Consider the following 13,549-nt stretch of genomic DNA (forward strand, 5'->3'; position numbering starts at 1 on the left):
ATGTTAAAAAAAAAAAAAAAAAAAAAAAAACCAGCAGCACTAAATCTATATAGAACACCTAACCCCAAGTAGTAGTTAGATTACTAAATAGGTGTGTTAAATATATCTACTTGAATAAATGTTCTTCATACGTTCATGTGTGAACTTGTTGATATTTCTTGTTCATATAAATGATAATGTTTATGTTCTTTCTTAATTATGGATATGAACAAAGGGGTTCTTATATTTATTGAATACGTCAAACCCGAAATCGGCAATCTGTCTGTATACATAAAAATTATGAAACTTAAAGGACTAAAAAGTAGCATATTGATTCAGAGGTTCAAGAGAGAGAACTATCCAAAGAACAGCTAATAAAAAGAAGATTTGCAACCAATTGGCTTCCCTCTATCGGTTCATTTAATATAAAAGAGATATAGAGCTGTTCCCATTTTAATATGGCGGGTAATTTAAGGAGAGAGATTTTATTAAAGCATTTTGACAAGATTGAACAAATTGTAGATAATATTGACTACACAACAAGTACTAATGGAAAGGATATAACTTCTGGTGAAGGGAATGACATAATTACAGACTTACCTTCCATTAAAAATGCTTCTTCTAGACGACAATCCAGTACAGCCAATACAGTTGATCCTAACTTAGAGAAATGGAGCACCTATTTTGAAGTTAATAAACAAATAACATTCGAGGAAAGAAACTTCAAATTTAACATTTATTATACATTGCCAAAGTCATTGGATACAACATCTATTCCTATATTTGTTTTCCATCACGGTGCTGGCTCATCAGGTTTATCATTTGCAAATTTATCCCAGACTTTACAAGAGAAATTAAAGGGTCAATGTGGGTGTTTTTCCTTTGATTCTAGAGGACATGGTAATACGACGGTTATAGATCCTGAACAGAATGTAAGCTATGAACGTGACAGTTTCATCGAAGATTTTAGAACTTTATTAGAATATATTTATTCTAATATTTTATCCGCTATCCCTAAAGAGAAATTGTCCATTATACTAGTGGGTCATTCGTTAGGAGGAAGTATATGTACATTTACATTTCCAGTCTTCTCGATAGAATTAAGAAAACATATAACGGGTATTACGATGTTAGATATTGTTGAAGAGGCAGCGAAGGATGCCCTTAATAAGGTGGACAATTTCTTATCGATGACCCCAAATGTATTCTTATCATACTCTGATGCAATAAATTGGTATGTGAGACACGGTCTCTCAAAAAATAGAACAAGTGCCAATATTGCGGTCCCTTCTCTCTTCAGAAAATTTTCTAGTGGAAAGGTCGTCAGAATTACAAATCTTCAGGTATTTCGACCTTATTGGAATACTTGGTTTACTGACTTATCGCACAGTTTTGTCGCTGTACCAACGTCTAAGATGTTAATCTTGGCTGGAAATGATAACTTAGATAAGGAACTAATAATTGGACAAATGCAAGGTAAATATCAACTTGTCGTATTTCAAGATTCGGGACATTTCATACAAGAAGATGAAACACTCAAGACAGCATTGACACTGATCGATTTTTGGAAACGTAATGACAATAAAAATGTAATTATCAAGACTAATTGGGGATCAGCTAAATAAATTTCCTAATGATAATTAAATAATACATATGTTTGCTTGTTTTAGTTATTTATTTCTAGTATTTTAATGTATGCTCTCTTATAAGAATTTAATCGACCGATAAAACGTCCAGATTATGTGTCTTGTTTTCACATTCTGCAACAACCGCATCAATCTTCTTACTTGCCCATGCAAATCTTGGGTTAATTAAGAAAGGACGTAAATCAAATCTGTTATCATCTGGAGAATAATTTTCTGCATGGTAGCTTGGGGTGATGACAGTTTGTTTATGTCTATTAATGGCGTAAAAGAAGAAAAATCTTTTTACCTTCTCAGCAACTTGTGAAGGTGTCAATTTTGGGCTCCACTCGTGTAGAAGTTTCAAAAACATAGAATATGGGCCACATTTTTCAACTTTTCTCAAATAACCAAATATACTTAATTCCTCGTATGTCATACCCATATCTATCTCATCTGATTGTACATAATTTTCTGTGATAGGTTCCAATTCAGCAGTAGGGGTTGCATGAAGGAATTCATCCAAAATTGGCATGTTGTATTCTTTGGTAGCATATGCAATAAACCTTTTCAAATCAGTTTTTGATATACCCCCTATTGGATTAATATCTGCAGAAGAACAATCATATTTAGTTAAATAACCTCTTAGACATTCATCAACGTTGGCACTTCCTAAAACTAATAAACCACCAGAATTCTTAATACCACGGACCCATGGTAAAAGTTGGGCAAATAGGTAAGCTAAAACCATTCTTAGACGAGCTTGGATGTTTTGTAGAGCAAGATTCTCAATTTGGGATCCACCAAATATCTTAAAGATTGGTTTCTTACCAGTAGCTACTTCAAACAACGAAACAACGCTTGTCACAACATTGTCCATATTGAAATCAACGTGATAAGAGCCTATCACTTTGGATAATTCTTTACTTCTCTTTCTAGTTTCATCTGAAGAGTTTTCAGTTCCCATAAAACAGGTATGAAATATTGTGTTAGCCATTTCTTGAGGTTCCTTTGGCACCCAGTCATCAGAGTTACGGGTAATCCTACGTGCATCCTTTAGGACTTGCTCATTACCTTCACTAATTTCCTTAACAACTAATCTGCACATGGAGTGGACGATCATAGCAGTGGCGCAAGAATCAATACCACCAGATAAAGGCAGGAAATAACCTGTACCGTTACAACGTCTGATGTAATCCCATAGCCAGCATGCAGGGCCTAAAGCAATTTCTTCTTCTGGTGTGTGATAATGTACATCTCTCTTTTTGGTTGGCGTTATATTTGGATTAAATCTGTCGCTTACCTCAGCCAATTCAACAGGAACATCAATTCTAGGATACTTAATTTCACGAAGAGATGCTTGGAGACCACGAGACATAACACTGGCCCTGTAACTTCTGACATCTTCCAAATCAACTGTTGCAGTGACAACCTCAACATCCTTTAAAGAAAATTGAGAACCTTGAGCAACAACTTTACCATTCACAGCAATTAAAGCACAACCATCATAGTATAATCTATCACCATCACAACCACGTTGATTAGAATATAGATAAACACCACCACAACGACTTGTAGCGTTCAAAATTAAATCCATTCTTTTGTTTAATTTACGTAGTTCATGATGAGAACCAGAGGAGTTAGTGATGATTTCAACACCGTCGAGTGACATCGCAATGTGAGGAGACTGAGGGGTGAAAATTTCTTCACATGTTTCAGCACCTATACAAGTATCAAATGTTTTAATAACAGCATCACCAAATTCTACATTTCTTTGTCCAGTGATTTTTTGGATAGCAATTGGTAGAGTAAACTCTTCAACGGTACCAGGTTTCATCCATGGCGTGAAAAAACGCATTTCACGATAGTTACCATCGTTTGCAAGCCAAATCTTGGGTCTGATGAAAAGGATTTTACCGTCTAAGGATAGTAATCTACAATTGTACCTGACATTATTATGCATAATTGGCATACCGATATCCAAAATAATACCGTGGGTTTCAGGACGCTTGATAATTTGACCATACATTTCCCATGAATGTAGGCAAACATCATTCTCTAAAAAGTGATCCAGGCAACCATAACCTGTTATTTCTAATTCAGGACCAACTCTTAGGCGGGCACCTTTTTCCTTTGCAATGCTAATAGACTCTAGAATACGATCCCTGTTACCTTCAAAGTCGAGGGCCCATTGATTTAAATTACAGGTAGCTAACGTAATTAATTGTGACATTTTTGAGTGCTAGACTAATTTTCTATAAAATGAAAAGAAGCAATGCGTATTCACTTCTTCTTCTTCTTCTTCTTCTTCTTCTTCTTCTTCTTTTTATATCTTGCAACAATATCAGGCTTTGTTATATATTTGAAAGTGTGTGGTTTTATCTTCTTTCATTGAGATATTGTCTCATCTAAAATATTTGCTGCCATCTAATTCTCGTGTAATAAGCAGAGCGCGAAGTAAGGCAAAATAATTTATTTAAATATACATCGTATTTGTATGATATGCCAATATTTGTTTATTCAAGTTCACTTGGTGATTCAAAGTAAGAATCAAGAATTATTTTTTAGATATATACGAGATAATATATAAATGTCTCTCTATGCTTTAAATAATAATGAAATGTTTACCACAACTTCGGAGAATTGCTCCAGTCTTGACGTCTTCTCTTTTCCCAGTAGCTGTCAGGGCCATCTATGTACGCCCACTTGTTGGCTGTGTTTTTTCTGAAATATCTTGGTGTAACATCCTTCCCATTTTGACGTCGTTCCCTCTGCTTTTGTTCAAGATTTAATTTGCAGGTTTCTGCTTCATCAACTTTTCCTTCTTCATAGAATCTAATGTCAGGACGTAAACGTGAATCTGTTTGTGGTAGTTTATCCTTTTCAATAGAAGTAATTTCATTCAAATTAGCCGTAAATTTGGTAAAACCATATTTCTGTTTAGGATTTTTGACTGTTTCGCCAACCTTCCATATAGTTTTTCCAGATTTTTTGTCCTTTAATGAATCCGTCCACTTACCAGTTATACTCTGGTTTTTACCAGATTTGCTACTGGACGTGATATCAACTATAACGTTTTCTGATCTGCCACTAAACATACCTGTCTTCTCAAAGGAAATAGTAGCTTTCCCACTTCTTGATGAAATAACCTCAATCTCATTAGTTGGTTCCACGTATCTTTCCCCAGCAATCAAGTTCTTTACTATAGTTGTTGGTTGAACCCACTCGAAATACTCCCCCGATTTTTTGGATTTAAGTTCGAATGTACCTTCATTATTTAGTTCAATAGATTTACCCCAAAACTTTTGGACTGGTGTAACGGTATAACTGCACTCCCAGTCTTCATGTTCTGCATGGAAGGCAAATATTTGAGGCTTATGGCACACTTTCTCCCCTAGCAATCTAAAGCCCATATCTTCACGAACTAGTTCATATGTTTCTCCTAATAATGGATTGAAAGGTTTACGAAGAGATCTGGTCCTATCTCTATATATGGACAGGGAAGATATCGCAAATGCGGAAACAATAGCAAGTGGCTCAAATGGAGAATTTTGGTCGGCCAATTGGGGAAGCATATGTGCATATTCGAAGGATTCAGAGATTGCTTGTAAGATAGAAATAGGTTCATTAGAAGTGACTGGCATTGTAATGGATGTTAAATCTTTTCCAACGTTTTTTCTTAGGAAAGATAATAAACTTTGAGGTGTAGAGTTGCAAGCGGTCACATCATTCCTACGAAGAACAGGAAGGAGTGGTAAAGGATATAAATTATTAATTATAACTGCTTCAGTCATGTTTTCAGGAAGCTTTCCAGAAGCAATTGGGCTTAATATGTTTTTTAACTCTGGACCTAACTGGAAATCACTTATTTGTCGTTCTGTTAGTATTACTTCTTCAGATTCTATAACATTTGAACCAAGGATCCTGGTATGGCATATTTGGGTAGCATCTTCGGCATCATCGTCATCTAAGAGGATCACACCCAACGTACTTTTATCTTCAGCATCATAAAACATATCATCATCACTCATTGAAGAGCTCATAGATAACCTTTTACCATTTATTTGTTTGGTAAGAATATTATGATCTCTATATAGAACTTTACTCTGTTTAACAAATTGGTTAAAAAGGCTCTCCAGTTCTGCAAGGTTATTGTATAAGTCATGTTCGTTTGTAATTGTTTCTGGTATAGCTGAATCAGACGGATTTAACAGAGACTCAGCAGAATCCATAGGAGAAGCAGATGTCATCCCTCTCATTCTACCATGACCTCTTAACGAAGAAGAAGCCGAATTCGAACGTCTTATCTCGCCAAAAGTTGGTTCGGGATCCAAAGGAGTATATGACAAAGAATCATTCTTGTATTGTTCTAATCTTTGTTGAATAATTAGAAGATTCGAACTGAAATCCTCGTATGCTTCGTTCGGTAGAGGAATATATGACGTAATGTCAGTTAGTCTTGAAGAAGGTCTTGGTATCAAATCTCCTTTCTGACCTTTCGAAATCCTACTCAATCGTTCACTTATTACGTCATTTGCAGTCACAATAGTTCCATCGTTTTCGCTCATACTGTTAGACAAGCCATCTGATAATAAATCATCAGAATTGTCGTCCTGCTCAAAACAGGATTGCAATGCCTGCACCCATGTTTGCCAACAATTGACATCTCTAGTCTTAAGGGCCCATATTTCCATACCCGAATCAATGATGATTAGTCTGTCTTTTTTATTGGCGCTTACAGTTGATAGTTTGATTACAATTTCACCACGACGTGTTTGATTATGATCATTTAAATAATAAGATAATGTACCGTATCTAAAATCTAATGTGAAAAATCTTCTTTTAAAGCCTTGTAGTCTCTTCCTTCTCTTTTTCAATAGATACCCTTGAATATATCTGCCTTGGCCAACTACAAATACAGAATCTCTTTGATTTGGTGAAGAATTTAACGAACTTAATAAAGGAGATGATCCAGAGTTCGTGCTATGAACAGATTGGTTATCTGTTTGAATTGCACTGGCATTGAATAAAATTTTCTTTTTAACATTTTTTGAAGCTATGTTATCCAATATAAATGCATAATAATAATCAGAGTCCATAACTTCGACGTTACCTTGATACATTTTATTTCCGGGTATATGTCCGACCCATTTTACCAGTGTAAACCCAGATGCCTGTAGACGATCTCGTAATGGTTTTTCTTGTGATTGTTGTTGTATATTAGCAATGGACAATGAGCTTCTAGAATGGGAGTCACTGTTTGAACTGATCGAGTTATTTCTATGTAAAACTGCTTTGTTAGTGAAATCTAAAGCAGCTTTGGTATCTGCGGCAATGTGTACCGCTGGTGTTTGGTCATCTATGCTAGTTTTCAGTTTTTTATATATACCTAAATCAATAGATTTTTTCAGTGGTTTCACCTGATAATTGATAGTGTCTCCATGAGAGCATTTGACCCATCGTACAACGAATGATCTATTCTGAATATCAATGGTTTCCATATTTCTTTTTCTATAATAAAAGTTTCGAACACAATTATGTTAACTTCTAGTAAAAACAAAGATAAACTTTATGCGATATCGCCTTTTCTTTAGTTTTTTTAATAACGAAATATAGATAAATGATAGCAATGTATCTATATGTTATATCACGCTTTTTATTTATAACTCAATGGGCTTGGTATAATTAGTGAGTAGCCTTAATTCAAATTGATAATGTATAAATGGAGGTATCAACAAATATATATATATATATATGCCATAAATTTAGTTCTCTAGCTACAAAATATATTTCATCATCAAAATATTTCGATCGAATGGCTTTTCAATGTCAATGTTTTAAGTTTTGACAGTTTCAAAGCCGATCTATAGTTCAACTTTCTATTTTACTCGTCGTTTACGGTTCTACCATCTATATTCCTCTCGCTTCGTTTCCTACATATTGAAAGACCAAAAAATCAGGATTTATGGTACACTCGCCACACAGCCAGCACTCTTGACATTTTCATTTTTTTTCGCTTTTCAATTCAGACACACAGAAAATTCCAGAGAAAAATCAAGAACAGCAAATATTGCGTTGATTAATTCAATTTCATAATTATTTGGTGGGCATAAAACTGTTTCTCTAATAATAACAAGAATAATAATACCAAAACAAACAGTAATACAATTGTATACTTCATTATTTACGTTTTAGACAATAATGCCTTTAACAGACAGGTACAAACAATGGCAAATTCAAATTTCGGAACGATAATTGAATTGTAGAGCGTGCAATTCTAACTGTAATTACCGTAGCTATACACATTTCATTTTGAATAAATATTATTCACCTGTATTTTCGGATAGAAAATAGAATTATATAATATTTTTGTATTTAATCTATATCGCAGAGTGTTTATACTTCTTAGTATATAGGCCCAATGCTTTGATAGGGAAAAGGAATCTGTAACTTGGGTATTCGATAGCACAGGAATGATTGAATACACCTTCCACCGATTCGAACTTCCACTCACCATGTTTTGTTTGACGTTTCTTCAACAGGGTGATACCTCTATCGATGACATCTTTATTCGGATAATCGGCTAAGATCAAAGCGATTAACGACCATGCAGTTTGTACCACAAGTGACTTATCACTATTCACATAATTGTGTAATTCACTTGATTTCATAGATTCACCCCATCCACCATCATCCATCTGCTTGCTGACTAGGAATTCACATCCCTTCCTCACGTATTCTGAATTGGTATAGCTTTCACCAATGGAATGTAATGCCTCAATGGCAAACATTCCCGCATATGTGAAACATATACCCCAGCAACCATACCAACTACCGTCAACTTGTTGACTGGCCTTCAAATAATCAATGGCGATCTTGATTCTCTTTGAAATTTGATCTTTTTTATAGTCGTAATGCTTGTGGAAATATGTTAGACCCAATACTGAAGAATCTGTACACTCAACGTAAGGGTACTCAACCATAATGTTTCCGAAAACTTCAGCTGGATTTAATTTCTCCATAAATAATGGTGCCTTAATCTTTTCATATGTAGCAAATGAACCATATTCAAAAGAACCAGTATTTTGTAAACCCAAGAGAATATCGACACCTTGATATAATCTTTCATCACTTATTTCGTTGTGGATATCTTTAAAGACAGGAGAACTTCTAACCATAATAATCGCCTTAATAGATTCTGCAGTACAGTCAGATACAGTATAACCTTGTGTCTTTGTAGAGAACCCCCATGCACCTACACGTTTGTCACGGAAACTATCTGGGACACATTCAGTATCAAATTGAGAACGACATAAAAATTTGTAAGCTGCAGCAATAGTATCATAGAATTCTGGCAACTCTGCTAGATTGGACATGAAAAAATATTGAATAGCAAAAGCACAATCCCATGTTTGAACACCATTTGTCCCCATTACTGTCATACCTTGAGGACCATGAAATAAGGCATCCTTAAATCTATATTGGAATTTCTCAAATGCCATAGAATGGGCACCTTCTTCGATATATGTCACTAACGCACAGAAAGCTTGGTTCACTGGCGCAATACATAAGGAATCTGTATTTTCAATTTCCTTCTTGATAAGATCATAAACTCTTTCTTTGCTCTTCTTGAAAATGAATGTTGGTCTTACATAGTTTTCATAAAATACGATAGCGTCATTGGCAACATCCAAGAATTTTGAATGAGGATAGTATAAATCGACACCACAAACTGTATTTCTATGTTTAGAAAAATCAATTTTCTCGAACGGTTTCGTGTAAATTTCTTGTCTAATTTCTTCTAATAAAGGATTCAATTCACATTGAAAACGTGTCAAAGACAAATAGCTTAGAGGTAAATATACAGCTCTTGTATGAACCCACCATCTTCCAGGATGTATAGGCAAGCTGTAAGGTAATAACCAAGTCTCTGGTGGTGCAGGGTTAACACCTTCCCACTTGTAAAGATTTAACAGGCTTAACCATGATTTACCCCAGTGTGGTGCACCAATGGCGCCCCCTAATCTATGCAAAGTCTTTCTGGCTCTTTCACAGACTACGTGATCATTAGGTATACCTAAGAGACGTAAAATCACATAGTTCAAAACGGTACCAAACACAGTTGATTTATCGACAGAGTGGAGACCCCAGCCGCCATCTACAGGATGAGCTGTGTTCACAATATATCTTATTATTTCTTTTCTTTCATGATCTGGAATTTGGACTCCAGCAATATAATTAACCGCTACATAACCAATGGTCATAAACATGGGACCTTTGTATTGACAAGGAAATATACCAGATTCAGGTTCTTGTAATAGTTTAAAGAAAGAGGCACCGTTATGGCAAGCATTTTCAGCTGTAAATTTGTCATCTTCAGAGGTGATTTCTGGTGTCGGAAAAGGAAAGTTTTCATCTTGTAAAAGCCATTGAGTAAAAGTAGATTGAGGATCCTTAGCAGCTTCTATATTAGGCAGATATTCCCATGTTTCTCGGCCTAGTAGGTCTGTACGCAATCTCCATAATGTTGGGTCTGTTTTTTCGAGACCTAATTCTTCAGAGTATAAAACTGTCATCACAAATTAAATGTTGGCTTTACCGCCTTATATTAAAAAAGTGTCTAGTTCCAAAAGTACAGAGTAGATAATAATGTTCAGTGTTAATCTAAATACAATCTTATATAAGTATCTTAGAGGTGGCTCGTTACCAAGTAGAAGAATTCAAGTTCTGCACTTGAAGTCGTCGGTAAATCGTCTCCTCGGATTTAACAGAACGATATAATATTAAACGAGCATCCTGAAATCTTAAATATTAGAACGAGCAAAACGCAATGTTTCATTGTTCGATTAAGATGTAAGATGTAAGATATACAAAAAACCATTGAGTTTAAACATAACAAGTTGGTATTTGTTATGTTTTTTGCAACGGTGCAAAGGAAATCACTTCCAACAACCTTCTTCTGTACTTTTAAATTCATTTTAATAGTAATGGTTTACTCTGTATACCTATATATATAAGGCATAGTTAATTTTTGAACTCATCGCGCACGTGATTGTTTTTGGAACTTTGAAAAATTTAAAATTTTTGAAAGAAGTTCAGAGAGAAATCGATGACATCCACAATAAATTCAAACTGAATAAGAACTCTTCAATGTTGTTTTCAAAGAAACATTAATACAATTGGTTCGTTAAAATAATAAATCTGTATCGCATCTAGTCTATATCTAGTTATAAAATATCAGAGGCATACCCTCAATTTGACTAATACCACAATAACTAAATAATGTCCGAAGTAATCTCAGTGGTAGCCCGTAATGGTGCTTTCCAAAAGACTATGATAACAGAAAACTTTGAAAGTGACAATAGTGAAGATGACTATAGCATGTCAGACATAAATGATGAAGATGAAGATAACATGTTAGATGATGACGGAGAAGAAGAAAATAATAAGGCAACTCACAATAAACGTTCAACAAAACAAAACACAACTGATTCAGAAATTATGACCCCCGGTGAACTGATTACGGATGACCCTATATGGATGAGAGGGCACGGTACCTATTTCTTGGAAAATAAAACATACTCCTCTGTAGCTGGTACAGTATCTAAAGTTAATAAGCTATTATCAGTGATTCCATTAAAGAGTCGTTATGCTCCCGAGACAGGTGACCATATTGTTGGTAGGATTGCAGAAGTTAGTAACAAGAGATGGAAAGTTGACATTGGTGGGAAACAACATGCAATTCTAATGTTGGGTTCTGTAAACTTACCAGGTGGTATCTTAAGAAGAAAATCTGAATCTGATGAATTACAAATGAGAAGTTTTTTGAAAGAAGGTGATTTATTAAATGCAGAAGTACAGTCTTTATTCCAGGATGGTGCTGCATCATTACATACTAGATCATTAAAGTATGGGAAACTAAGAAACGGTATGTTCTGTGAGGTGCCTAATTCTCTTATTATTAGATCTAAGAATCATACACATAATTTACCAGGTAATGTAACTGTTGTTCTAGGTGTCAATGGTTACATATGGTTGAGAATGACCACTAAGATGGATCTTGCAAGAGACGTACCTCCTGGAGGTTCGACACAAGGAAATGGGATGTCTTCTACGGGTCCAACAGGTGCAGTATCTTTGAATCCAAATTCAAATATTTCAATTACAAGATTAGAAGAGGAATCCTCGTGGAAGATATATTCTGATGAGAACGATCCAAATATTACAGGTGCCATCAAGCAAACGATATCAAGATATGCAAATATTATTAAAGCATTAGCCTTTTGTGAGATCGGTATAACACAAGAACGTATTGTTTTGGGGTATGAGGCAAGCATGGTGTACAGCGATGTTGGATCATTGATTCAAAGGGATAACATGGAATCCTTAAGTCAAGAAATTCTAAATGCAGAAAAAATGAGGGGCAATGCTGTTTAGTTAGATTTATGTATAACTCTAGTATGTACATACGGTGTAAGAAAAAATAACTGCATCAAGATAAAATGTTTCCCAAAATTTTTGGGAAACACTACAAAATCCTTCATCGACTCTTTTTGAATTTTGTGTAACTTAGACTATATAAACATATTACAAAGGAGTTATTTGTTTAGAGGTTGACATTTCATATAAATATTACATAAACATATATAGTTATATTGTTGTTATTGTTTTGGTCATTAAACGTATTCGACATTACAGAAATGAGAAAATATTTCGATAATCAAAGAATTTATTCCTTGGTGTACTCGATACCCTTACCACTGGCAAAAGTAGCAGCAACAATCAATGGGAAAACGACAGTAACATCAGCGTACACCTTAACAGACTTAGCTTCAGCCTTAATTTTACCCCAAGAAACCGCTTCATCTGGTCTGGCACCAGCATCAGAACCATCAAATTCTTGACCAGTGTTGATATAGACAGCATAATCAGCACCATTTCTCATTAGACAAGCATTAGCAATGTGATGCTTGATTAGACCACCACCTAGAATGATCATACCTGCTCTGGAAGCCTCCATGGACATGGAGTTGATCTTTCTAATATCGGCAACGATATCCAATCTCAATTGCTTTGGAGAGGCCTTGAAAGTGTGGAAGAATAACATATCACCAATGGAACCATCAGTAATGGATGGACAGAACACTGGAATCTTGTTCTTGTGAGCCCAATATAGGACAGAACGTTCGTCGTTGATTTCCTTACCTAATCTATCGATCATCTTAGATGGAGTCCAGATTGGAGTATTTAGTTCTTGGTTAGCATCTAAACAAGCATCACCATGTTTCTTAACGTATGCCTCTTGTTCTTCCAACATAGTGTCTAAGATTGGAACAATCCATTCTTCAAATTTACAGTAGTTATCATTTGGAACAACTAAGTTACCAATTCTGTTCATACCTTCCTTACGTAAATCAGCACCTTTCCAAGCAAATTCACCTAGATATGTTGGAGCCAAACACTTAATGAAATCTTCTTCGATACCACCAGCTGAAGTGACAATAGCATCAACCATTTTATGTTGAACCAAATATCTCAAGGTTTCTCTTAGACCGGAACTAATCAAGTTAGAAGTGTAACCCATGAAGATTGTAGTCTTTTGAACACCATTTTCATCGAAACAACCCTTCTTATCGTGGTCCTCTAGTTCATCGATGTGCTTACCTCTCCATGATCTCATGTTGTCGATAATGTCGCAAGCTTGACCGACAGAACTAGCTTGGAAACCCATAGTCTTCATAGCATCAATCAAGTCAGTAGCACGCATATCAGTAGCTTTTTCCTTAGAGTAGTCGATACCTTCGACCTTGACGAAATGGTCTGGGACAGGAACAGATTCCATCAGGACTGCTTCCTGAAGAATGTCTGGTAGTTTATCGTTGATGTTGGACATGGTATATAGTATTGAATCGCTGATTTGATTCTTTTAATTATTAAACAAAAAAAAT

The 13,549-nt window shown here is 35.2% G+C and overlaps 6 protein-coding genes across 6 annotated transcripts; 2 read left to right on the forward strand and 4 right to left on the reverse strand.

The window, feature by feature from the left end:
- Positions 1-437: 437 nt before the first annotated feature.
- Positions 438-1,604, forward strand: PPE1 (phosphoprotein phosphatase methylesterase 1; the record flags this gene model as incomplete). The annotated part of the gene is made up of 1 exon (XM_041548452.1): positions 438-1,604. The coding sequence occupies one exon, from the start codon at positions 438-440 to the stop codon at positions 1,602-1,604; it is 1,167 nt and encodes a 388-aa protein (XP_041404386.1).
- Positions 1,605-1,692: 88 nt separating this feature from the next.
- QNS1 (glutamine-dependent NAD(+) synthetase) lies at positions 1,693-3,834 on the reverse strand (the record flags this gene model as incomplete). Its single annotated transcript, XM_041548453.1, has 1 exon — positions 1,693-3,834. One exon carries the CDS (start codon positions 3,832-3,834, stop codon positions 1,693-1,695), a length of 2,142 nt encoding a protein of 713 aa, XP_041404387.1.
- Positions 3,835-4,225: 391 nt separating this feature from the next.
- On the reverse strand, positions 4,226-7,102 carry OSH3 (oxysterol-binding protein related protein OSH3; the record flags this gene model as incomplete). Its single annotated transcript, XM_041548454.1, has 1 exon — positions 4,226-7,102. The coding sequence occupies one exon, from the start codon at positions 7,100-7,102 to the stop codon at positions 4,226-4,228; it is 2,877 nt and encodes a 958-aa protein (XP_041404388.1).
- Positions 7,103-7,981: 879 nt separating this feature from the next.
- Positions 7,982-10,177, reverse strand: ERG7 (lanosterol synthase ERG7; the record flags this gene model as incomplete). The annotated part of the gene is made up of 1 exon (XM_041548455.1): positions 7,982-10,177. The coding sequence occupies one exon, from the start codon at positions 10,175-10,177 to the stop codon at positions 7,982-7,984; it is 2,196 nt and encodes a 731-aa protein (XP_041404389.1).
- A 706-nt stretch (positions 10,178-10,883) lies between these two features.
- On the forward strand, positions 10,884-12,038 carry RRP4 (exosome non-catalytic core subunit RRP4; the record flags this gene model as incomplete). The annotated part of the gene is made up of 1 exon (XM_041548456.1): positions 10,884-12,038. The coding sequence occupies one exon, from the start codon at positions 10,884-10,886 to the stop codon at positions 12,036-12,038; it is 1,155 nt and encodes a 384-aa protein (XP_041404390.1).
- Positions 12,039-12,330: 292 nt separating this feature from the next.
- DYS1 (deoxyhypusine synthase) lies at positions 12,331-13,494 on the reverse strand (the record flags this gene model as incomplete). The annotated part of the gene is made up of 1 exon (XM_041548457.1): positions 12,331-13,494. The coding sequence occupies one exon, from the start codon at positions 13,492-13,494 to the stop codon at positions 12,331-12,333; it is 1,164 nt and encodes a 387-aa protein (XP_041404391.1).
- Positions 13,495-13,549: the final 55 nt, after the last annotated feature.

This window comes from Maudiozyma barnettii (genome assembly GCF_903064755.1).
Source record: "Maudiozyma barnettii strain CLIB 1767 genome assembly, contig: KABA2_01, whole genome shotgun sequence".
NCBI lineage: Eukaryota > Fungi > Ascomycota > Saccharomycetes > Saccharomycetales > Saccharomycetaceae > Maudiozyma > Maudiozyma barnettii.